Source organism: Stigmatopora nigra, chromosome 7 (genome assembly GCF_051989575.1).
Source record: "Stigmatopora nigra isolate UIUO_SnigA chromosome 7, RoL_Snig_1.1, whole genome shotgun sequence".
Taxonomy (NCBI): domain Eukaryota; kingdom Metazoa; phylum Chordata; class Actinopteri; order Syngnathiformes; family Syngnathidae; genus Stigmatopora; species Stigmatopora nigra.
Window position 1 is genome coordinate 2,867,223 of NC_135514.1, and position 25,787 is coordinate 2,893,009.

The 25,787-nt window shown below is 38.3% G+C and overlaps 1 protein-coding gene across 1 annotated transcript in view; it reads right to left on the reverse strand.

Annotated features, from left to right (window-relative positions):
* The window catches only part of ulk4 (unc-51 like kinase 4), a 63,414-nt gene that overhangs the window by 4,790 nt on the left and 32,837 nt on the right, over positions 1-25,787 (reverse strand). Inside the window, exons 25-36 of the mRNA XM_077721696.1 lie at positions 25,434-25,490; positions 24,718-24,769; positions 23,717-23,811; positions 22,097-22,148; positions 21,366-21,564; positions 20,636-20,728; positions 16,268-16,316; positions 12,908-13,010; positions 7,523-7,686; positions 5,636-5,737; positions 2,123-2,314; positions 139-227 (exon numbers count right to left, since the gene is read on the reverse strand). Of these exons, the coding sequence (XP_077577822.1) occupies positions 139-227; positions 2,123-2,314; positions 5,636-5,737; positions 7,523-7,686; positions 12,908-13,010; positions 16,268-16,316; positions 20,636-20,728; positions 21,366-21,564; positions 22,097-22,148; positions 23,717-23,811; positions 24,718-24,769; positions 25,434-25,490 (1,247 nt within the window). The remainder of the gene's footprint in view (positions 1-138; positions 228-2,122; positions 2,315-5,635; positions 5,738-7,522; positions 7,687-12,907; positions 13,011-16,267; positions 16,317-20,635; positions 20,729-21,365; positions 21,565-22,096; positions 22,149-23,716; positions 23,812-24,717; positions 24,770-25,433; positions 25,491-25,787) is intronic.

Below are 25,787 nucleotides of genomic sequence, written 5' to 3' on the forward strand. Positions count from 1 at the left end.
CCAAAACTTTAAAAGGAGGTTTAAAAGAATTCTATATGTATATGATGACATCATTCACATGCGGCACCTCACTAGAATTTATTGGATGCTGTCTCTCCATTATGAAGTAATCAAAAAATAAAATCCATGAACACTGACCTGGTAGATGAAGTCATGTCTTGCAGCTGACTCAACAGATCTGCTCCCTCAGGACATTGCAACCAATCAGATTTGTTTGTATTTTGCACCTGGAAAGAAAACAACAACAAAAGATTGCTTTCATTTTCAGGTGGACAACAGTTGACAAAAGTCGAATAATAGGAGAAAAAACATTAGTCATTATTTTGGAAAAAAACATGGAGTATGATTGTGAGTATGAATGGTTGGTTGTCTGTCCATCTGTGTGCCCTACGGCTGACTGGCAACCAGTTTAGGCTGTAGTCTGGTTTTCACCAGAGGTCGGCTAGAATAGGCTCCAGCAAACCTGGCAACCCTTACGAGGATGCAAGGTATGGAAAAGAATTAATGTATTAATGGGAAAACATACTGAATAGATCCATTTTATGATCGTAATCAGCATGGGAAGCTGTGGTTCATGGAGGTATTGTAATACAGTGATACCCAAAACAAATAAGTCTACTAAGAATCAACCACCTGAAACTTAACATATATATTCAGGTAAACATGGAAGGACAGAATTTGAGTCTGATTAAAAGCTTATTCTCCCATCAGTCTTCTTTTCTTTAATTGGAATTCTTTTCACGCCCCTTAGAATTGTGACCAGAAAAAAACTGAGATGAAAATTGCTGTATTTTAGGCATGATTCACCCCATCAACTAACTACCCCCACCTTTTCCCTTTTTTTTGCAACCATTAGTGGGATCTTTGATTTAGATTAACAGAGGACCTGAAATCAATGAAAGATAATTAAAAAGCTTTTGTTGAAGGGCAAGCATTTCTCTGAGTGTGTAGGTGTGTGAGTCACTGGGACTAATTCACTGTGCATGCATATGTTGTGGGGAATGAATATCTATTGTCTACAGGCTGATTGATAATTAGATTAGAGAAAATTCAGGCTTTGGTTGTAAGGACAAAAATATGTACATATTTTTAAATTCAAAAAGTTATAATTGATAATTAAAATTGCTTTGTGAAACTTTTGACACAGATCCTTTTGGATTCTCATGGTTATTGATTCTCCTTATTGATACAAAGTAAATCTTGTTTCTGAAGGTGGCCATTTCGCTCTCCTGCATCAAAGCCAGGTTTTAATTTTGGTCGACGCCAGTGAGTGGTTTTGGACACAATGGTAGCATCAAGATCATTCATTCATTTTCTGTTCATATCCTCACAATGGTAGCTGGGGGTATTGTGCTGGACCATATACCAGTTTACTTTGGGCCCCAGGCTGGGAACACCATGCAGAGAGTGATCAACACTGTTCAGAAGATCATCGGCTGCTCACTGCCCTCACTGGATGACATTCCCAGCCCTCGCTACCCCAGAACATTGTTAGGGACCCATACCACCCTGGTCACATCCTGTTCCATTTGCTGCCCTCTGGCAGACGCTACAGGTCTCAAAAAGCACGGACAAATAGACTTAAGCGCAGTTTTTTCCACCCACAGCCATCAGGAATCTGAACTTGTGGTAGCACGACACACAATCCCTTCTGTGCAATAACTTCGGGATGTGCAATAACAATGTGCAATATCTTAGATTGTGCAAAAATTTAGAATTTACCTTGACTTTTTCTATTTTTACATTACTTATTTATGTTTTTACTGGGAAAACGCACTCTGTGGAGTAGCACCACCAATTTTATAATACGCAGTTCTTTATGATGACAATAAAGGCTTTTGATTTGGACCCTGAATTAATAGTCAGCCAATCCAAACACAGTAGGACACGGAACACCATTCCACACTCATCTATATATAATAATGCTCTGTTTTTACTAGTGGTGTTACATATGAATGAATAAAATATATTTGTAATTTAGTTTTCCTTTCAATGTGAACTCACATTTGTTGTTTTGAGTTGCAAACAAGTGTGATGTACTAAGTTACTACTCACAGTAAGTTTACAATGTTATACATTTGTATACAATGTATCATTTCTTGCGTGTGACAGTCATACTTACCAGCCTTTTGATAATCTTCAGTATCGTGCGCTGATTTAGTGTAGTTCCTCTAACCATGTCTATGCATAAAACATGGGAGAATCTACGTAAACAGGAAGGCGAAAGGCATTCATGACTTCCTCCATACAGCTGGACCAGCAAAGAGAGACACTGAACGGATTCCTCCCACACATCCTGGCTCTCAGTGCACAGCTAAATGGAATAAAACATGGATCAGTCTAACATTTGGCACGTACAAGTTGGATGTCTTTCAGTGAGAATGAGCTTCACCTTAATTAACATTTGCTGAGCCATGCTGTTGCACCTTTTACTATTTATTTGCTTCATGGTTGATTTCCATAAATATGCCTTATTGTAGGTGTATGCGATACAGAATTTAAAAGGGAAGCCTGCCTCAAATCAAAATAAGTATATGAATAAATGTCAGAATTTTACAAGCATGTATTCTTATGATAAAAAGAGTTTTTGTTGACAATGTAAAATGGTAAACAGTAGGCGTGCAATGATGGATGTATATTAGCAAAGACCAATTCCTCTGACAATGCACTTTTCAGTCAAGCGGGAATAAAGGGAGTGGTGTAGACTACATAGGTGTCCTAAAAATAATAATAATAAGAAAAAAGGGATTATGCAGTTAGACAAGACCACCTTCCCAAAGACCTTTGCTTGTACTCACGACAATTTAGCACGGATGGTTTCATGGCTACGTATGTATGATCAGTAAATGTACCATTAGATGATACTTTTTCTTCATTAAACGGGTCATTTTTATAATTCAATGGATCGAATTGATGGCTATGCACAATAAAACAGATTACCATCTCATTTGCACAGACAACGTTTAATTTTTTCCTGCAAATAGCTCAGAACAAGGTAGTGATACAGAATATATTTTGCCGTTTTGGCATTGTACTGGTAGTTTGTCCAACACTAGTATATAGAACTATATAACTATAGAACTATAATGCCGTGCAAATTTAAATATTAATTACGCAGCACCTTGTAATTGTTATATGAATAAAACAGTGATGGTTAAATAATTAAAACGGAAAAATTAGTTTGAAACCACATAAACATTGGATTTTTTTCTAAGCAAATGGACATGTTTTATCAATCTGAACACCACTTCCTTTAAACATTTTTTTTCCAAAACCAAATTTGATAGATGCTTTAAATTAGTTTTCAAAATTGTTGTCATTCCGAGTGAATCTACCCTAACACACAACACCTTTTATGGGCATGAGCCTGAGGCAAACTCATAAGGTAAAGTAGTCACAAGGGCATTGTACTAAGAAAAAAAGTGTGAACCCATGACTGACTGACAGGGACCTTGGAAAACAGTATTTTTGACGTGCATCAGTAAAATCATGGTGAAGCCATATTCCCACCAAAGCCAAAACTCCCAAAGTAATCAATATAACTATATTCTCTAACAGATATTGACTTTGCTAATCAACTAGTTAATTCTATAAGTGCGAGGGCCATCTTTTCCAATGTGCTTATGTAAAACAAAGAGCGTTAATTTCTGCTCATCTTCCATCTATGGACGATGGGACTCTAGACTATAGCAACCCTAAAATTAGAATATTCCAAGTCAATTTTGGTCTTTCACCCGACATCTGAAGCACTTCTCCTTCTACATATTACAAAGGCTGTTGGAAGCAGTTGTCATTTACAAGGCAACACATTATAACATCGTTACAAAATGCCATCAAATCTCACTGAGCTGATTAAAAAAAACACTAGCTCACCAGTAACGACTAGATAAACAGCTGTTTTTTTTACACCTGGGAAAGAGTTAATGTCAGTACGGACTTGCAACCCTGTTACTTTGATTATGCCAATTATTCATTCATTTTCCTTGCCGAGGTTACTGGGTAACTATCCCAGCCAACTATGGACAGCAGGAGGGGGACATGAGTGGCCAGCTAATTGTAGGGCATGAGGAATATGGGAGTACCCGGAGAAAACCCACACAGGTGGACCGACCTGAATTCGAACCCAGCACCCCAGAACTGTGAGGCCGACGCACTCACCACTAACCCTAACCCTAAATCCCAAAATAGATCATATCACAAAATTGTTAACACTGATTTGGATGTCAACCAAGCTTTTGAGTGTTTACCTAATAGTGATGAAAATGTATCAGAAAATCAAAAAAGTGACGGCTTATTTTAAAAGAGTTTGAAGCCCAAGTGTCCTCTAATTCTGGAATGACCCACATTTGGATGAGAATATTTGAGTAAGATGATGTTTTTCACAGAAGGGATTTAGCTTTTTAACATGTCGGCGGATTCATTCAGTGTGATGGTTCAGTGGTGAATTGCATATTTAATCATTTGTTTTAATTGGTTTCTATCCCGATTTGTCAAAATATGCCTATATTGAAAAATAACTCCAAAAAATACTTACTGAGAGAATTAATGTATATGTAACTACAAACTTGCTAAGATTCATGTTTTTGTGACATTCGTTTCATATTAGATTTACCGTATTTTCACGACTATAAGGCGCACTTAAAAGTCTTAAATTTTCTCCAAAATAGAAAGTGCGCCTTATAATCCAGTGCGCCTTATATATGAAAAAAACTGATAACCAAAAACGAAAAACCACCACTGTCGGATATTAAAAAAACAAAAATGCCTGAACTGAAACAATACTGTTAAATATGCAGATGTCATCTTAGTTTACAAAATCTTCCATCATATAGCTCCTCCCCCACGGCAAGATTTTATACAAAAAAATCCAAAACATCAACAATGGCTGGCTCTAGAGGTGACTGTGTAGTGAGTGCTTCATACCTGGAAGTCAATAGCAATTAACATATTTTCACCACTATAAGGCACACTTAAAAGTCTGACATTTTCTCCAAAATAGACAGTGCGCCTTATAATACAGTGCGCCTTATAATACAGTGCGCCTTATAATACAGTGCGCTTTATATACAGAAAAAATATCATTCATTGAGGTTGCGCCTTATAATGCGGTGCGCCTTATAGTTGTGAAAGTATGGTATTTCACAAAATGTACAAAAATTGAAAATGCGATTTCATCTTAATAATGGATGTCATTATCAGATTTAATGGGATATTTATCATCTGGATTATGAGGCAACGTGCATAGAAATGCAGACTAATTTCCACATTTAATACAGGTATTGAGTGGAGATCTCATTAGATGTTAGACCTCTTTGACAGCTTATTTGTAGGCGAGAAAATACTTACTTTCCACTCCAATCATTAACTCTCAATGCTGCCATTTCCAAACTCAATTGATTCGATATGTAATTTAGCCCAATGTCTGCGATAAATAAATGTAAGTAGAATCCATGCTCTTAACATGGAAGGAAAAAGACAAGAACAAACTTCATGTCTTGAGACATAAGGCATTCAAGCTCGTACTGTGGCAAAAACCTTCATATTTAGAGTACATCAACAACAAGAACATTTATGTATGCATGCAAAGCCTTTACAAACACACACACATGCACTTCGTGAGTGTTGGCCTTCTCACCATGTGAATGAGGTGTGGGCTGAGTTGGCTCAGGGGTCTGAAGGCAAAGAGCAGCTTCTCTGCCGCATCCGTCTTTGCCGCTGGACAAGATAGCCTCTGGCTCTTCACACACACACACATGCATGCAAACAGACACACATATCACAAACACACATACACGCACGCACACACACAAATAAATCATTTATAGAGATTTGACAGTCAATAATGATGGATCCAGAGACCTGCCAAGACACATTCTGACAGACTGACGCAGACCTACACCGACTGATAGGCTAACAGAGAAGATACATCAGATGCAATGTTTTCTTGCCGGCATGCAGTTGTTTCAGCGTTATATTTAATACTCCTGACTTTTGAAGATGTTGTGTTCCCCCTTTCTTAATCTGAGTTCTCTCCTTCTGAGTGTGGCCTGTTTTTGTAAAAAGTGGAACTTTGGCAATTTAGCAGCAGACTCAGGTGATGAATTTTCTTCAATGCTGATCAATACTGCAGAAGTAGACTGTGAGACAAGTAAGGCTAGTTTTTCTCTTCATTTCAGCTATTGCGTCAATTTGCTTGGGGCCAAAGTTTTCTTCTTAATGAGCCGTGCATTTTTTCCGAATTGATTCAAGCAAACATTCTGCCTATTCCACTTGTGTCCCTCCTTCATTCGCTCAATTTTTTCCCTCTCCCGCATCTGTCCTTCTCCCCTCCACCCAGGCTTCTACCACACCTCCCCTTTAGCCCCACTGCCTCCCTGTCCAGGCATTAATATGTATGCTTTGGGCTGGAGTGCACACTATGGGGAGATGGGGCCTGGTGTGTGTGTGCGCATGTGTGTAAGTAAAAGTGAATGTGTGCAGGGGAGGCAAGCTGAGGACAAAGCCAGCGGTGATAATGAGGCCGCAGGGACAGAACCAGACAGGCCCCTCTGTGTCTGCCTATGAGTGTGTGTGCGCGTGTGTATGTTTGTGTGCGAGAGAAAAAAAAGGGGGCTCAGCTCCTCATCCGATTTCCCCTGTGTTCACAACTTCGATATTGCGGTTGGTTAAACCTGCAAGCTTCCAGTGCACACCTCAATTGCCACATGAACACACACACACTGAACACGACCTTGGGGATACAAGGACACACAATTGATGAAGTGATTTTGTGATTCTGTCTATGGAATTGTAAATAGGGGTGAATCAATACACACTATAAAAGCCAATGGAAATATGACAACGCAGAAGAACTTTGTTGCTCCGAGTCACTTCGTACACTATAAGTTAGTAAAAAGCTAGCTGATGTCGCATACGACTTTGACAAAAAAACATAATTATACATACCTGTCAACTTGTACGCTTTACACGTATTGTATACGTTTTTTTTTACCATTTCATGGTTTTCATTTTACCAAATCATGTACGCCGTAAACCGACTTTTGTACGGGGAACATTTTTGTTTAAAAAAAATTGCCAATATGTATGAAAACTGATCTCAACAAGACCGTTTTGGCTAAAATCCAGATAGTCTCGTAGGCTGGTAACCAACGACGCTACTGTCATCGATTGTTACTATTGTCACGGAATAACAGCAAAAAATATCCTCAATCGTATGTATTTTTTTTAGCAGTGCGTACGGCAATATCGACAAAGGATGACATGCGCATGCGTAGATATATATAGAGTAAATATGGTGGAAGCAAGCATGGAGGAGCCACATAGTAAGAAACGAGTTACTGCGAGTAAACATGCGTCGTGCGGTGTTTGTACGGTTTTTTGGGGGTTTGTACGGGGAATCATAATCATTTATAAGGGCAGTTATCGGCAGAGGTTGACAGGTATGATTATATGTTGCAGAGGCTTAAGTATATATCGTATTTAATGAACTGACAAACCTCATGTACATTATGTGAGGTCATACCTGCAGTGCTGAGCGAACAACATTCGCTGTTTGCGTCAGGATGTTGTGGAGTACTTCCAGGAGGGCTTGTAGCACAAGATGGCTGACCTTCCTCCCAGTAGATTCTTCATCCAGGTGGACGAATGCGGATTGTGAGAGGGCACTTACAACAACGTCCATCAGCCCTGTGAACATATGTGTGTGTGAGAAGGAAAGGCTTAAGAGAGACTAGAAGCTAAAATACAACCAACAGAACATCTGCCAACCCAAATCCCTGCTTAAATGTTTGCGGTAAATAGTGAATGTCCCTGTATATTTCAGCCTGAATGCATGCAATTTTTAATTACCTCGACTAAGTGCAAAAAAAAAAATGGGCTTGTATTTGTTTGTATGCTTGTTTGCAACTTTCTGGTTTGTAATCATAATGCATTGAACAAATATTTCATTCAAAATGAATCAAAACTGATATTGGCTCAGGTAAGTTTGTATTATTGTAGTAAATGAAGTGTTCAAATGCAGGATGAAGACATCATTAACGTGATATAACCATCTGCGGTATGTGTAATGGGTGTAAGGGGGTTTGAGTAAACATGGGGACTTCTCAGTTTTGTGGTTTAATAGTTTTTTTTTGCTCGATAAAGTTATCAACAAAAGCCACTTCATCACCATTTTGATGGTTATTTGTGCTGCTCTATTATCTTATGCACAACAAACCTTCCTGTTTAGACCCTTGTAATCACCAAGTAAAACTGGAATGTCAAGTGTTTGTTTGTTTTTTATTCCCTGTTTTTCATTTGACATTGTTTACGGTTGTATCAACTGATTTGCAACAAAGAAAGTCAAGGTGGATGAGTGGTTAGAACATCTGCCTAACAGCTCTGAGATCAAGGGGTCAATCCTTAGCTTCAGCTTTCCTGTGTGGAGTTCGATTGTCCCCCCCCAGTGCATGCGTGGGTTTTCTCCAGGTGCTCCACATCCACAAAACTTGCACGGTAGACTTATTGACCACTTCAAATTGCCTTTAGGTATGTGTGTTTGTGAATGATTGTTTGTTTCCATGTGTGTAGTGATAGACTACAAACCAATTAAGATACACGGAAGAGTTGATTAATGAATGAATGAAAGTGAAGCATGAAAATGCAACTACGCATCATGAAGTGAAAAATAAAAATGAAGTGAAAAATAAAAATGAAGTGTTATTGCTTTTTTATATAAAAGTTTAAAAGGGTAAAAAGAAAACATTAATCGGGATTTGTTGTTAGTTTTTTGTCTTGTTGCCGAACAGCTCTTTTCAACTCAGAAAGGGTATGCTGGGATATTCTCACTAAGATAATGCAGTGGATGCATACTGTATATAATGGATTATGTCAGATGACTAGATGAGGTGCTGAGAACGTTTGTCATTTGGGGGACACTACTGTTTAGAGTGCTGTGTGACAAGAAGGTTAAGGGCTGTCAAAGGACATTATTGTAGTTAATCAGATATTCTGACCTTTATGTAGTTAATTCAGTCATAACTCAATTAAATGAGAACTCTGACCTGTTTTGAAGAATCACAAGACTGTAGACAGTGAGTTGACTTGAACATGCTTTGTATTACTAAAATATAAGCACCACCCCAAAATTAACACAATCTAACAAAAATCTCAAAAAACTTTCTTTACTGTTTTTTTTGTCATTCTGGTTGCGATTGATCTGAAGTGAATTCAAATCCAACTGGTTTTTTTTTTTAAGAATGAGTATACCCAGAATAGCCACAATCACAAGTCCATTTATATTCACAATTTTGGCACAATTTTTCAATTAAACTGAAATGCAAGTTTGTTTTTTGCCATGATATAAAGCCTAGAGTAAATCAACTAAAACATGCAAAATTGTCACTCTTTAGAGATATAAATGAATAATTTTACATGTTAAAACTCCAATAAAAGAATGTATCCCAGTCTTTGTTTAAATTTGACGAGGAATAACTCAAAAGTTGCCATAAACAGACAGCAATAATAACATTAGTGTGCATGTTTAATCTGAAATATATTCCAGGTTAACTTGACCCAAAAAACATTGTTAGGACTACCATCATATTTCCCTGGAAAAAAAAGCTAAGGCTGTTTATAAGTAAGCATTAGAGGATAGCTACACCAAAATACATGCAGTTCATTATCCTGTAAAAATGGATAAATTACCTGTACTTGGGTGGGCATGAGAGTTAAAGTTGGAGTTTATGTCTTAAAAACTACCAGAATACTTTTCTTTACCATGTTTCACTGATCGGGGGAACATATTACTATCTAATCTGAAGGCGTGTTTCCCTCTGTCAGACATCAGAGAACCATACTGTAATGTCTGATGCTTTATTTCATTTACAATTATACAGTTTCTTGCAAACATTTCAGGTTGATTAAACAGAGCACTTGTCTCCCAATGTAGTCACAGTATAGCATAGCTACATATTTTAAACATCTCCTGCTCTGTATTTTCTGTGCTAATACTTGGTGCATAAAAACTCTACACATTGAGCAAATAAAATGTCTTAATGAATTAAAGCACCACTGCTAACGAATGAGCAATTAAATAATTTTATTCAGCCATTCATCTTCTGTACCGCGCATCCTCGTAAGAGTTATTAGGGTTGGTGGAGCCTATCGCAGCTGACTTCGGGCTATAGCACCCCCTGCAAACCCTAGTGAGGGTTACCGATTTCAGAAAATGAATGAATGAATTGAAAGTAGTATATTTAAAATAAAAGCAACACAAAAAGAAAATGCAATTATAAAGTTTAAGTTCATTTCTGTTAACAGCCCAAAACTAACAGATTAAATGCCACTGACGGCAATGTACACCCAAACTATTTTGGCATCTCTTGGTATCAATGGCACTGAAATGTGATGATTCACTGTCAGCCCAGCTAATTCAAATGGATTGGCAGCCTGTCTCTTACACAAGACCTTTATCCTTCTGTGTGAAGGTCAGACCATATTAAAAGAAAAGGTTGGTTGAAAACTAAAGAAAACACTGAATGATTTTGAAGACACCTAACTCACCTCAAGGCTATTTTAATTAAAAGGAGCAGCAAATTTTAATCAGCAGACACCTCGTCATGCACAAAAGGACGAGGAAAGATTATAACTCATGTCATATTCCTTTGTGATTCACATGATAAAAGACTTCTACTCTGCCTGGCAAATATTGGCGGGTTATTGGCCTTGGAAGCCTTTCCTGAACTGTCAGTCTTCCAATATTGCTCCTCACTTCAACCTCCAAATATTCCCCCGTCTCATCCCACTTAAACACATTCTAACTCTATAAAGTAACTCAATTTTTCCCTCCCTGTCACCTCTGCACAACCCTTTCCACCTCTCATTTCATTTTCCTGGCTCAGCCGAGCCTTCCCTCTCTATTTTGCCCATCTTTTTTCAGCTGTGCTCTTTCCCCACATCTTTATCCCTCTCCCTTTAGTCCCTCTGTCTTCCTTCCCCAGGGGGTGTTATCTCAGTCAGAGGCAAATCTGCCCAATTATAAGCCTCATCTACTCTCTCCCTCCTTCTCTACAAACACACACACCCACACACAACCACATACACACACACATATACACCACACTTACACACATCCTGTCTATGGCGAGCACAACACAAGCACATAAACACACACCTCCCTATTTCAACCTTAAACACTGTCTATTTCACTGCCTCTCAGCACACAAACACACACTTGGCCCCATACCCTTCCCCTCACTCTGTCACACCTGAAAAAGCCAATTATGCACACTTCCTGCCTTCTCTTTTCTCCTCCTACTTCCCCTCTCCCTTCTTTTTTTTGCCATCACCACATTTAAAGGAAAACCACAACCGAAAGGAAGAACAGAAGCGCGCAAAATTGAAGACGAGGGGAGGGTAAATGGGGCAGTAGGAATAGCGTAAGAAAAATAATTCGCAAATGGGGGGGAGGTCAAAAAGAAAAGAAATAACAAGGAGGACAACATCCAAATAAAGCTAAGGTGTTTGAAAGCAAGACAGCAGAAAATTAGAGCACAGGGTGTAAAAGAGAAGGTAGATAATATTAAAAAAGGAACTATTGGTTTATGATGAAGCAAGTAATGTAATTATATTACAAAGAATGCTTCGTATGAGAATGGGAGAAGTCGGTATATTAGGAAAAAGTCTTTAACCTGCTTTAATGAGCAGAAATAGTGTCATGATAGAAAAGCTATTTTAGGATTGTGTGCACTACGAAAAAATGTTAGCACAAACTAAAATTTCAAGTCAACCAATTTCTCTTTTTTCAAGTTATAATGCTTAGAACTCAACATTCTAAGGACATTCCACTTTGTTGAAATCGTGTAAACTCAACTTTTAAACTACATAGGACAGTTTTTTTTTATAAGAATGTAATGTTTTGCTCCAACAGGGGATCCCTGGCTAACAACCCAATCGCACCTCCGCTGCCCATATACAGCTGTTTCCCCAAGTTACCCCGATTTCCGCACAACTATATGCATTGAGTTGATCTCCCACACCTTCTTGTCAAGGATGTTGGCCAAATCAACTATGTGTGGCTTCCAGCAAGGCTGAACGGGTCTGTTTTCATGCTCCCTGATAAAAAAACAAGGTGGTGATACCTCAGAGGGACAAAACCCAATTGAATACAAAAAAATAATGAAACATTCCTCCTCTGGATTTGATTAACCGACCACCTAATGTTTTCTTGATGGTCTAAATCTCAAACATTTAAAGCAAAAGTAAGACACCAGATACAATTGTCAATATTTACAAAGTTGAAAGGTGTGGTTAGCATTTTAGACTGACTGGGTTTCCCTGCTGAAGGTGCGGCCCCCGCGACTCGACCTCAGACCCTGAGACTACACTTTTTTTTTGGTAACTCTCCACTACTCTCTCTACAACAGTAATCTCCTATTTACATTTACATAAACTCTCACGAATTCATCTATGTTCAAGTATATTTTTAAAGACACTTGGGGCTTAACTCTGCCAGAAATCACAATTTCCTGATCTTGTGTGACTTTGTGCAACAATCCTACCATGGACATGGGCACTAGTCTGTAATTACACAGCTGTTTATCCTTGCATTGTGAGGCTGTGCTAAAACCTGACACCAACGATACAGTGAAAACTTGGCTCAATTACATACTGCAGCAATGATTGAGTTGATGTGTGCGTGTTTATGTGTCCAGGCGTTGTATAGTGGAGAGAAAAAGAGAACAGAGGCAGGCCATTGCTGTGGCTACTCTGTATACTATCTTATTCTATGGATTGTTCAAAAACTGCAGTGTACTTATTTTGGGAGTATATTAAAATGTGGTTTCTCCAAATTCTGATTGGAAAGGGTAAGACATTTTTAAGGGGGGTTCCTATCCCACCGTAGACCCTCGATTTCTGTTAACATTACCTTCTTGGTGTTCTGGTTCCATGGCCAAAACGGAATCTTGACTAAGATTACACAGCAAGGCAAGAGCATTTTGAACCACTCCACTGGTTGTATTACTGTTATCCTAGAGAACAGAAAAAAAGTGTAGTTATGGTTCACCTCCACAATGTCAAACATTGCAGCAGCAAATATCTAGTCATTGGTGGTGTTTTGTTGTTGAAAGGATCCAATTGAATGTCCTTGTGAATAGTAACAATTTACTATTAAGTCCACACAAGTAAGAAAGGACCACCACAATATAAATAAATGCTCTTAACAGTACTTTATTGAGCGCTGAGACTGTAACAGGTAATGGGCAGACACACAATCCTAAAGTGACAACAAAATCAGTATTTTATTTCATTCCAAAAGTCAAATATGGTTATTTTAGTTCAAATTAATCATTCACGGTTCCTTTCCTTCATTTTCAATTCTGCTCATCCTCTCAACGGTCGTGGAGGTGGGAGACACCTTGAATGGATTGCCAGTCAATCACAGGGCAAAAGGAGACAAACACTCATCCACGCTCACACTCAAACCTACGGGCAATCACCCTAGCATGCAGGTTTTTGGGAGGCGCAGGGAAATCGTAATTTTACAAGGACTATTGTAAAACCCTCTGTGAGATACTTTTCCATCATACTTAATAATATGTGAAATGTTTCATATGTATTGATGGTTTCTCACCCACAGTGGTCCATTCCATTCAAATGGCTGTTCTTTCAATAGCCTTTCAACATACTTTGTATCTAATAATGCAAGACTGCAAAACCTGTCAATTTAGGAATGATTGACGAAACTGCCTAGAGTGTAAACACAGCGTTTTTTTTTAATAAGCCTGGTAGGGTAGGGTGGATCGATTCTGGGATAAACAAAATTGAGCACAATTTTTTTTTCTAATTACCAAAAGCCAGGTAAAAAAAACTTAGCTTAAACTTTTCTCCCACCTCCTATCTTCTCAACTACTGTCCTCTTTATCCTCATCCTCTCATTTTAGACTCTCCTACTACACTTCTTCTGCTGCCCTCATTTCAGGATTTGATCCTTTGTGAGATACACCAGTCCTGCCTGCGGGGTCTGTGTGCATCAGTATGATCTGTGTATGGTCTGATAAGCCTGGCTGGTGCTCATCATGTGCAGTAGCCTGAGGCGGGAGGCAATTACATCAAGTTGCACCTAAAACCACTTGCCTGTCAGGAACAACAAATGACAAAGCACATTTGTTTTGATCTTCATTGGCTAATTAGCCACAGAGGACAATGTTGAATAACGCAGAAAGCAATGACTCTGTGCTTCACAGCTGAGGAACACACACTTGAACTTTGAAGAAACCAAATTGGACAACAACCCCCAACAAAGGAATAGCAATATCTAGAATGACAGAACATGTAGGCTTCCTAAAGAAAAGAGGCAAGCCGTGATAAAACTTTCTCAAAGTGAACGTGCCTTTTAATGACTTGATTGGTCGTCACGTAACTATGTATCTTCAAATTGGACCACACTTTCAAGTCACCTTGCAGCCATAATCAAGTAACATTTATCCATATGGGATGTAATGACAATAATGTAACATAGGGCTTCATAGACAGGCAAATAATAAGGAGAACTCCTCAACCATCAAAAGAAGGAAGTAGTATATATTATAAATTTAAACAAAAAAAGGTCATGGGACAATAGAATGAAGGCAAAAGATACAGAAAAAGTTAAAAAGTTTCTCTGGTGCCCACAGTGGCAAGTGACTCAAAACCTTTCAGGGTGTGCATTTGTGTGGTGAATTAATTTATACAAAAAATGGTTGAATTTGTTGCATGCTGTATTTCTGATAAATGAAAGAGATTGAAATTCATCCTGACAAGGGTTGCGAGTGTGGTGGAGCCCAACCCAGCTAACTATGCATACCAGGAGGAGGACACTCTGAGTTGCTTGTAAGACAATCGCAGGGCAAAAGGAGAGGGATAACCATTCAGGTTCAAACTCATACTTAGGGGACATTTAGAGTAACCAACCAGCCTACCAAGCATGTTTTTGGGATCTGGGAGGAAACTGGAGTATCCAGACAAAATCCACGCAATCCCAGGGACAACATGCAAACTCCAAACAGCAAGGTCCTGCCAGAACTGTGAGACCAACCCGTTAATCACTCTTCTACTGGGCTGATAGTTTTAATTTTTTTTTAAACATTATTATTATGAGTTTGTATAATGCGTCTGCATCTGCCTGTCCATACATTAAAGGTAAAACCAATGTTCTACCTAATGTCTAAAGCAAAAACTCAGACTTTCTTTGGGCGCCCTGTAGGTTGTCACTTGGACTTGTCCAAGACACAGTTGCCGAGGTCTGCATTGGCAAGAAAATAAACTTATGCCGCATTTCACACTGGGTTTCATGGGTCCAATCAACAAAAAGAGGGGCGATAGTGTGAAATGCAAACTGATCATCAGAGTCACACTGGATATCAATCAAATTAGCCCACTCCAAATGCTTTTTAGTGTCCTCGGGCACTGAAACCAATTGTGAAGTTTGCTCTGCATTCTGGAGTCCCTTCATGTCTGCAGCAGAACTACTTCATCATTTGGACAAATACAATTAAGCGACTTTCGTGATCACCAGTGACGGCTACAATCAATCCAGATCAGGGTGACTCAGGCAGTAGAAATCAATCCAAGCAAGCAAAAGCCATATAGGAAACACTAATAGATCCCGACATGGCCAGCTCAGATGGGGTAAACAATCAAGCACGGATTTAATCAGGCTGTCGGGTAAGGGTGTTTAACATTCTGAATCAGCTAGTCGGAACCGGGGCAGCCAGCCATGCAGAACAGTGATTATTTAGAGAGGATGTGGATGTGGGTGTGGATGCGTGTGCGGGTGGAAATGCATTGTTGATTGCTCCCTGGAATTGAGCATGCATTTGATGCTAACAAAAAAAGGAAAACTACAGTGCATTTGTTGACAGGTGAAATAGACTGTATGCACGGAACCATGAAAGGTCAGTTAAAAAAAAAGTACCTCACTAGTAAACCTCAGAGTGCCTTGCCTGTTTGAAAGTTTCATAGCATGGTCCAGGTTCAACAATATGTACTTTAAAGGGCTGAAACCACTGCAGGAATTTACATATTTATAATTATATATAAATAAATAAATATGAAGGTTATGAGGAGCAAATGGGAAAGAAATAACAATGAGGACCCCGTCTTCTGAACTATAATATGAAATACGACAGCCACTGTTCAGTGAAAAGCCACAAAAAATAAATAGAGAATGAAATGCGATCTAGTACAATTTATAATGTTAAAGATGTATTTACATGTCAACAATATAAGCTGTTATGAAATTTCTTACCTCAATGAGCTTCAAGACTGTTGGAAGGATTCCATTGTCAAGGATCATTCTAAAAACAAAAATGATAAAAGAATTATAGAAAATAAAAAAATACATAAATTAATACATGAACAATGTACAGCACAAGTATATATATATTTCCTTATTGTAAATTGAAACTTATTCACTGTGTCATGTGTTTTCTCATCAGCGCCTCAGCCGCCCTTTTAGTCTACCATATATCCTATCTTTTGATTTATTGCATTCCTAATTCCTCTTTGTCTGTTAAGTGTTGTCACATCTTGTTATCCCATCCATTCTTTCACCAAATTAGGTTTGTTTTTCTTAGAATTTCAAATTTAACCCTACATTTAAACAATTAAGGTTTAGTTTATTTAATTCTAGTGCACTCCTCTGTCTCCAGTCAACTGGCTTCTCAGTGGATGAGTGCTTAGCGCATCGGCCTCAGAGTTCTCGGGTCCTGAGTTCGAATCCAGGTCGGCCCTTGTTTGTTGTTAGTATGTTCTCCCTGTTCCTGAGTGGTTTTCCCCACGTACTCTGGATTCCTCCCACATTCCAAAAAGTGTGAGCATGAATGGCTGTCTGTCTGCTGTCAGCTGGGATATGCTCTAGCACCCCCTGCACACATTGTGAGAATAAACAATTCAGAACATGAATGAATTAATATTTGCTTCTCTTTCAGAGATTTTTTTTAGAAATTGACCTATTTACAAGAACAGCTTTGCACTCCCCCATTATATTAACTCAGGTGTGCGCTTCTGGGTGATACCACATTAGTAGGCCGTGCCTCTTTGCCGCGATTAGCGCAGACCTCAGAAGGTTTGGAACTGGTTAGAGAACTCAAGGTTGACCAAACAAAAAAACCTAGCTTACTCTGCAATGCTACGCGCATTAACAGTGCAGTTGAGAAGTGATCACTACATGTGTTAACTGCTTGTATTAGTTGTCCCATGGGTACTCTTGCTTCCCCCTGCAACCTAAAAACGTGACTTATTTATTGAATTGACTGGTGTCTGATCCAGTGTACCCCAATTCTTGCTCAAAATCAACGTGGACTTCAGGTTTTCTGTGGCATATATTACAAGCAAGCGTTGTACAAAATAGCTGATTAAATTAGAAAAAAAAATGTTTTAACAAGTTATTTTTTTCATTTAGTAGCTAAATACTGCAGGCTAACAAATCTCTCTCAGTATGATGCGTTCTCTGTAAACCAAAACAAGTTAATAAAGGACATTGATTAGTGTCTTAGCCTTAGAAAATCAAATAGTGAAGTAAATCATAATTCAGGAATGACGTTAGAAAATAATCATTTACTCCCAACCTTTTTTTTTTTGGCAAACAGGGTTTTTGTAGGCTTTTCTGTTGTGGCAATATACTCACACACACACAGACACACATGGAAGATAAGGACATTTAATACACACACACAGTATGAGGTTCTTTGGCTAAAGGTCATAGTAAATGTAATTGTTTGAAGGTGTGTCTGGACTGTGATAATGCAGAGAGAGACAGCAGGCAGCTTTCCTAACATTAACGTCCCCAATTTACCATCTAATTACCACTCGGCTGGCTTCATAGCCACACTTATCTAACCAAGGGCCAGGCAATTTAATTTCTGATTGTATAACCATAGAGATGGAGAGCATTGCGGAGAGAGGGCACCGAGAAGGAGAGATGTGTGGACTCGTGTTAATAAATTAGAGCTGACGAGAGAGAGAGAAAGAAAAGAGAGAAGTGAAAAGGGGAAAAATGTTAAATATTGTTAATAATTTCTGACAAAAACCAGCGAGAGGAAAACAGATGTAGATGGGAGCGTGCTGACACCAATTTGCGAAGTTCACGTCACTCTACTTGTGTCAAGGAAGGAGTTGATGAGGAGAGTCAGAAGAGGAGTTGGAAAGAGAGGAATGTTACTGATAAGAAAAGTATTTGGCATACTAAGCACGGAGAGCAAACTACCAGGTTGGGAAAGGATAGATAGAGCTGAGGAAGAGAGTCCTTAATGATAAGAGGTGGAACTTAAAACAAGTACGTGGGAAAAACTAAACAGGCAATTTGGAGAGGACACACTAGATTGGTAACAATCATGGATGCTATCAGTTGAGATTAAACTGACAATGAGCTGCAATAGTTCCCCCTTAAAGAGCCCTATTATTGAAAATGACTTTTTTTCTGATAAGACACATCATGACCACTTTAGATAATCACTGCCAATAAATCAGGCAGGTACAGTGTAGCACTTTTCAGAAGTGGCCTAGAAGTGACTCTATATTGTGCTAAAAATACAGGCTCTGTCTATTTTTGAGGCAGATGCAGCAACAAGCTACACACAACAAATTGAGATAGGTTTCACAAAAATAGAAAAGCTCATCCACCCATATGTGTGTACATCAATTCTTCAGAACCAAGAGTTTGTGCACCTCTGTCTGTGTGAAACCTTTGTCGACATTATCCACAATTTGTCTATATCCACAGTATTTTTGTGTCTCCTATTTTCTGGTGGTGTTCTAATATTCTGATCCTTTTGCTGCATCTTTCTAGTGTGACTTAGAAGAGAAGACAGTCAAGTGGGAATCAAGACTCAGAGACAGCTGTGGTCAGGCCACATCTCCTAAATAGAAACACCCTAAAGTGGATTCGAGTGAGTGCACAAAGACAGACAGACATAGCAGTGAACATTTCATCTTTTGTTTCCAGGTGGAAATACAGATTATTATTCATACAAGAAAAAAGCACTAAATGTCTGCGTTCAGTTTGACAATTGAGCTCTAAATAACCTGAAAAGCTCAGTGCTACCTGTTCTTCCGTGAAAAAGAAACCATTTCCAAGTTGAGAGAAGATGAACGCTCTCAGGCATTGCACAAAAATTGGAAAGAGTCCACAGCTGTTTAACATGTCCATGTCTTCCCAGACCAGTTTTGATTGGCCCACAGAAAATTATGAACATTTCATCTATTTTAAATAGCTCGCAGTTGAAGCTTGAGTAGAGCCTACATTCTGTTGCAGTTCTCAGTCTCAACACTAATAGAGCAAGTCACTTTAATAGTGCCTCTCCATCAGCTAAAGGGTCAAAACCTGATATATTGAAATCAATGTAGGAAACTGTGTAAAATTTCAGTTAATGTATGAGACTAAAATTGCAGACTAGTCCTCCTGCGTCTCATTTTCTTGAGATATGTATATTAAGAAAGTCATTAACTTAAAAACTAACGCACTAACTTCTGCCAGCCATTTCATTTCACTTTCATCTTCTGAACTGCTTTATCCTCATTAGGGTCATGGGGGTGCTGGAGCCCATCCCAGCTGACTCTGGGCCAAAGGTGTACTGACTTGGCTGGCGGTTAAATTTGGAACTGAATCATCCAAAAGGAAAAGTGAGTGGATGGAACAAATAAAGTACAATTAAGAAGCCTTTTTAGTTGAAGAAACTGAAAGAAAAAACAAATAGTGCCCATTATGATGGTTCAGACTAGCATTGAAAGATTTGACCAGCCGTAAAGTAGAAACATTTCTAGTTGGCTAATGCATCCTTCGATTTTTCTGAAAGTGGCCTTCAGAAGAAGTGACGTTAACAAAATGTACTGATTCAAAATGAGTTGAAGTACAAATACAAAAAGCAGGTCGAAATATGTTGAAAAGAGAATAACCTCAAACTAATGAAAAAAGATTGACATTTATAAAAGTATGGTTGCAATTCATCCCCTGAAAGAGATTTACTTTATGAACTGCATAATGACTAGAGCAAAATTAACGGTGACGTCAATTAAGAAAAATACATGCAAACTGACTAATCAATTACCCAAAAGACATGGGAAAAACAATAAAGACTTTAATTCTTAGGGGGGATTAGACACAATATTGGATTTCCTACCCAACATACTATAGGTAGCACTGCCCACTCCCTATTCTGTCCTGTCACCCTTGTCCAGTCCAATTGGTTACTTAGTGCATTTGATCCTTAAAGGGAATCCCTCAAATAAAATTGCCAACAATTTTGTAATATTACTTGTAGTTCTATGTACTGTGTATTCAACTATGGTATGTCCCCGCACTTTTGAATACCCCTTTTCAAGGGGAGTTGATAGACAATTAATGAGCAACAAAAGATGCAAGGAAAAAGGAAGATTGTCAAAATGTGTTGTTGTATCTATGTATCCAAGTTGTTTTCAGTAGAAAGACAAACAATACATTTGACTGGTGGCAAAAACCATCATGGGGAGAAACAACCTCTTACATTCACATTGATATCATTTTGAGCAGGAATTAAACCCAAAATCTCAAACTGCAAGCACTACATTTTATGTTCCTTCGTACCCAATTCTACATGCCTTTGGCAATAAATATGCAGCTCTAAAGTTTGTACTTTACCTGCACATCTGTGAGCTGTTTTCAGTCATAGTCACCAGCAACTTCAGGGCGTAGAGTGAGATAGGCTCAGCTGAGCATAGAAGAGATTCATACCTGGACACAATGCATGGTTTTAGGAATATGGAATAGAAACCATACCAATTCAAGGAAACTAAAAGGACACTTTCCACAAATCTCGTGTTTTACGAGTATAATCAGTGAATTGCAGCCAGGTGTTGCTTGTTTTACCAGAATCCCAATTGGTTAAACTAACTGTGCTAAATTGGGGGGGCAAAAACCTGGACCGGGCCATTCTATTTCTATTTCTGTGGAACAAGTCACACACCTCAGAATTAGTTTGAATATGATTGATTCACACTGTTGTTAGTACAAATATTGTACAGTGCTTATATAGCTTTCCGACCAACTTGGCTAAAACGATCAAACAATATTTATCTTCACACAGAAAGAATTTGATATTGAGAACACAAATATTATCGAGCCTGATTTGGTATTTCAACATTTTTTGTCATTTAAAAAAAACAATGATGTGCTTATTATGTGTACCCTACACAGTAAAGATACTTATACTTATACTGAACAAATATAAGAGGAGCAGAAGTAATGTGCATGAAATACTCGGCTAAATTATTTCTTGTACTGTAGAGCTGCAAGATAGAGGAACAAGGTGTTGGCAGATGCAAATTCTAAAAATTGAGCGATTAAACTCCAAATTATGAGCCACACAAACCTTGGAAACAGAGTTTCAGTGAAAAGATCACAAAGGTGTTTGGAAGGACTTTCTTCTTTTTCCATCTCTAGTGCCTTCTCTCCTTTTTTTGTCATAGTCTCGCCTATATTCTTTGTATTGACATCACAATCATCTTCGTGGTCTACCATGATCAGACTGAGATCTGACAAGATCCTTAAGACAAATGCAGACCACTCTTCTAAAAGCCAATAAACAGACAAGGAAACAATAAAAGCAAGCGGATAGGAAAAAGATTTCAAACACTGAATGTGAACATGGTTGAAGTCTACCTATTTTTCTACAGAATAAATATTGCTTCTAAAGTGACAATATTAATTATTCAAATATACTAAATGATACTTGACAATAAAACACCATCTTTGTCATTTATCTAGGTAATTTGAGGTAATAATCATGCCAAAATGCAAAACTCCTCAGGACATCAAACAATTAATTGAGACCACTGAATATTAAACCACGTTATGCATGACACGCCATGCATATATTTGCACATTATATCACCAGATATGTTATAATTATACATTAATTGTGTTACCATGAGGGACTAACACAGTAAAAACCACAAGAAAAAGACTTGGTGTGTAATTCTTTTAGGATGTTGTGTTATTTCCGCCCCCCACCTGTTCTAAAGGGTTAAACTTTCTACAAGATGTGGCAATTGACTTGTTATAGACAGCAAGCTCTTCAGAAAAATCAATCAAGTCTCTCACCGTTTTTGCTGAAGACCAATGTTGTCAGAGGAGGTATGATAGAATCAGCAACCTTTTACAGGCACGAAAACAAAAACACATCAGTGCTTGTTTGTCCTTGACCATGACATTGAATTAAATACACTCAGTTAACAACAAGCAACAAAGTTCCGCTACAAGGTTCCCGAGGAAAGTCACACTGTCAACAAGGGACATACCAATAGGGGCGTGACAATACTCTATATCAGGGGTAGGGAACCTATGGCTCGGGAGCCATATGTGGCTCTTTTGATGGATGTATATGGCAAACCTGTGCGGTAAAATATGGGAACCACTGGTGAGAGACCTAAGTCACAGACGCACCAATGGGAGCGTCACACCGGAAATGTGGCGCCGAAACTATATCTAGCGCCTTTTTAAATCATATTTTTTCTTCATTAGGCTCTTCTGCATGCATTTTCTCATTGAAACTCATTGATTAGCAATAGTGAAATAATGTTCTCAAAAGAATTCAGACTTTTTTTTACTTTCAAATTGGTGAAATGAATAATAAATGCTCACATTTTCATGAATTTTTACTTTTAAATTCTGAGTATGGCTCTCAAGGAATAATGTTTGAAAATATGAATTGTTTATGCCTCTCTTCGTCAAAAAGGTTCCCGACCCCTGCTCTATATCAATACTGTGACTCCTTTCAATACTTTGGAAGGCAGTAGATTATTTATATGATTCTGACAAGAGTTAATTTGTAATGTTAAAACATTATTGATTCAAAAACTACCAACGGTTTCCACTATATTCCATTATTATTATTATTTTTTTTACAAGTTAAGTTTACAAGTTGCAACAACATAGTTTTGCTGTATTTACACTACTGTTCAAAGTTTTGGGGTAAAAATCAATTTTTTTTCAATGCATGTGCAAAACGAATAGAAAGCACAGTTGACAACATTGGAAAAATTATACATTAATATTTCCCTTCAAATTTTGTCCTAATATACTGTGTTTGCAGCAATTATATAGCTTCACAGACATTCAGTATTCTTGATGTAATTTTTAAGGTAAAATGGAAAAATGTCATCCTTTGCTTTCAGACATCCCCCCATAAATCGAAGTGGCCTAATTTGTACTCCCCATGTGGAGCAGTAATAATAATAAAACCTCATGTGAATTGGCTGGTGGTAATTAAAATGTCTTCCTGAGCTATTGACCATCACCATCTTTGCCTCTTTCCAATATTGTACATCTAATTTCTCTCCCTCAGTTCTATATGTTTCCTACAGAGCTGCACTCCTATTTGTCAATAGTCATTAAACACAATGTGGTTGTCCCACCACATGCGCTTCTACATGCACGCACAAATATACGCACACACTTAACACACACCCGCAAAAGAGTACACACATTTCTGATGAATGTGGATTCGGTAGTTAATGTCTAGCCTAATTGCAACTCTGTCCTCTCACGATCAACGGACAGATTTATTGGACTGAAAAACAAACCGCGAAACTAAAACCCAGAAAAGTTTGCTGGCTTCGACATGTTAGAATAAATGCTTATTACCTACAGCTAAAGTCGTATCATTTTTTTTTTTCATAATGCAAAATATCATTCCAAAAAAATAACTGGTATCATACTCACAACATTTCGATATGGACTAATGAGACCATGGTGCGGACTAAGCACCTCCACAATGGACAACGTGCTCCTGATCCACTCGTCAGAAATTGTTGTACCTAACCGAACAAAAAATACATTTCTGTCATTTCAAGATATCGAAATATATTTGTCATTGATAAGCAACACCGACAGGTCATTTACAAATACCGTGCCTTGCGTTGGACATCAACAAGCAACAAAGATCTCACACACACAATTAACATCATCCTAAATGTTAGCCTTTGAAATCTGGATGGTCCTTTTCCTCTTTGGAAAGAACACAAAAACCTTACCTGGTGGTTTGTGTTGACCTTGATAGACGTTCAATCCATTTAAGTTAGAAGGGGATGGCAATCATAAGTATTTCATTGCCTCCAATAATGATGAGAATAATCATCTTCAATCTTCCCATTAAAATAGATTGGACATCTATCACCATTAATAGCAGCCATTGAGTAAAATTCCCAAAACAATTTTAGGGATTCATTATAGACGGGTGCAAGCTCAGTTGGTGGTGTTTCTAGGCGTTTGTACAATATATAGTAACTGTTTTAATTTGATGTAGGATTTCCTCTCATCTCATCTCATTTTGTTTATGCTCACTAGGGTCGCGTGGAGTGCCGGAGCCTTTCCAAGCTGACTTCGGGCCAGAGGTGGGGGACACCCTGAACCAGTGGCCAGCCAATCACAGAAGGACAACCGTTCACGCTAACACTCATACCTAAGGGCAATTTAGAGTGTCCAATCAGCCTACTATGCATGTCTTTGGAATGTGGGAGGAAACCGAAGTACCCTGAGAAAACCCACGCTGGCCCGGGGAGAACATACACACTCCACACAGGTAGACCGACCTGGATTTGAACCCGGCTTCCTGACTGTGAGGCCGACGCGCTAACCACTCAGCCGCTAGGCCACCTGATTACTAGGTTTATAACTAAGAAGTTACGGTAAATGTCATAACATGTCAGGGTTGATAAACTTACCCAGTGGATTGACCAAAACTGTTTGGTTTGACTCTACATGGGTGACAGTCTCCTGAAGTAAAGACACAAACCATGGATTAAAGAAACATTCAATATGATGACTCCATTATATTTTAGGTGATATTTGGAATTGAATCAATAATACTTGGGTATAGAATTTGTCTTCAGTTTTGACAGCAAATTACAATTATTGAGTACGGAATATTTAACTGTTCTCAGTTTTTTAACTATAAAATCCCATTTTTCTAACAAAAAATACTGTAGTCAACATACTATGTGCTGGCAACATTTTAAATATTAATTCATTCATTCATCTTCTGTACCGTGCATCCTCATAAAGGTTGCAGGGGTTGCCGGAGCCTATCCTAGCTGCGACCATTCACACTCACATTCATACCGCCACCAGCAGGACCCGACTTCACACCGGTCAGCGCTGAGGTCAAGCAAGTGAACCACTACATCATAAGGTGGCAATTTTAAATATTGATACATGATGATATATGGAATAAATAGCAGTACCAAAATGTTTCATTAACATTACTGTTATAAAAGATATAGCTACAATTGTTATAATAGTCGGAAAGTATAACAACTTTGCAAGTAAATGCACAGTGTAAAAATAAAAAATACGGCCCAATTTGGAATCAGTATGCAAATTTATCTTTTGATCAGGGAAAAAAAATATTGTTCCCAGCATAATAGCACAACTCACATACCAGCAGCGATCCCAAATTCGTCAGGAACTCCTCTGTAACAATATTTGATCTTAAAGTCTATAAATGGGTAGACAGAAAACTGAAATCAGACAACTTGTATTCAACTAATTACTATTCTAAAATTAAATAACTATGACATCAAATGCAAAGGACAATGAAACATGGGCGCAAAAAGAGTGAATACAGTGTTCCCTCGCTACTTCGCGGTTCAGCCACCGCGGATTCAGAGCTTTGCGTTTTTTTGGGGGAAAAAAATACAAATATTACATTGAGAGAACATATTTTACAGTTTTTTTGTCATAAAATTAATTTCACTCTCTCTACCCGTATTCTATATGGTGTAATGTATACAGG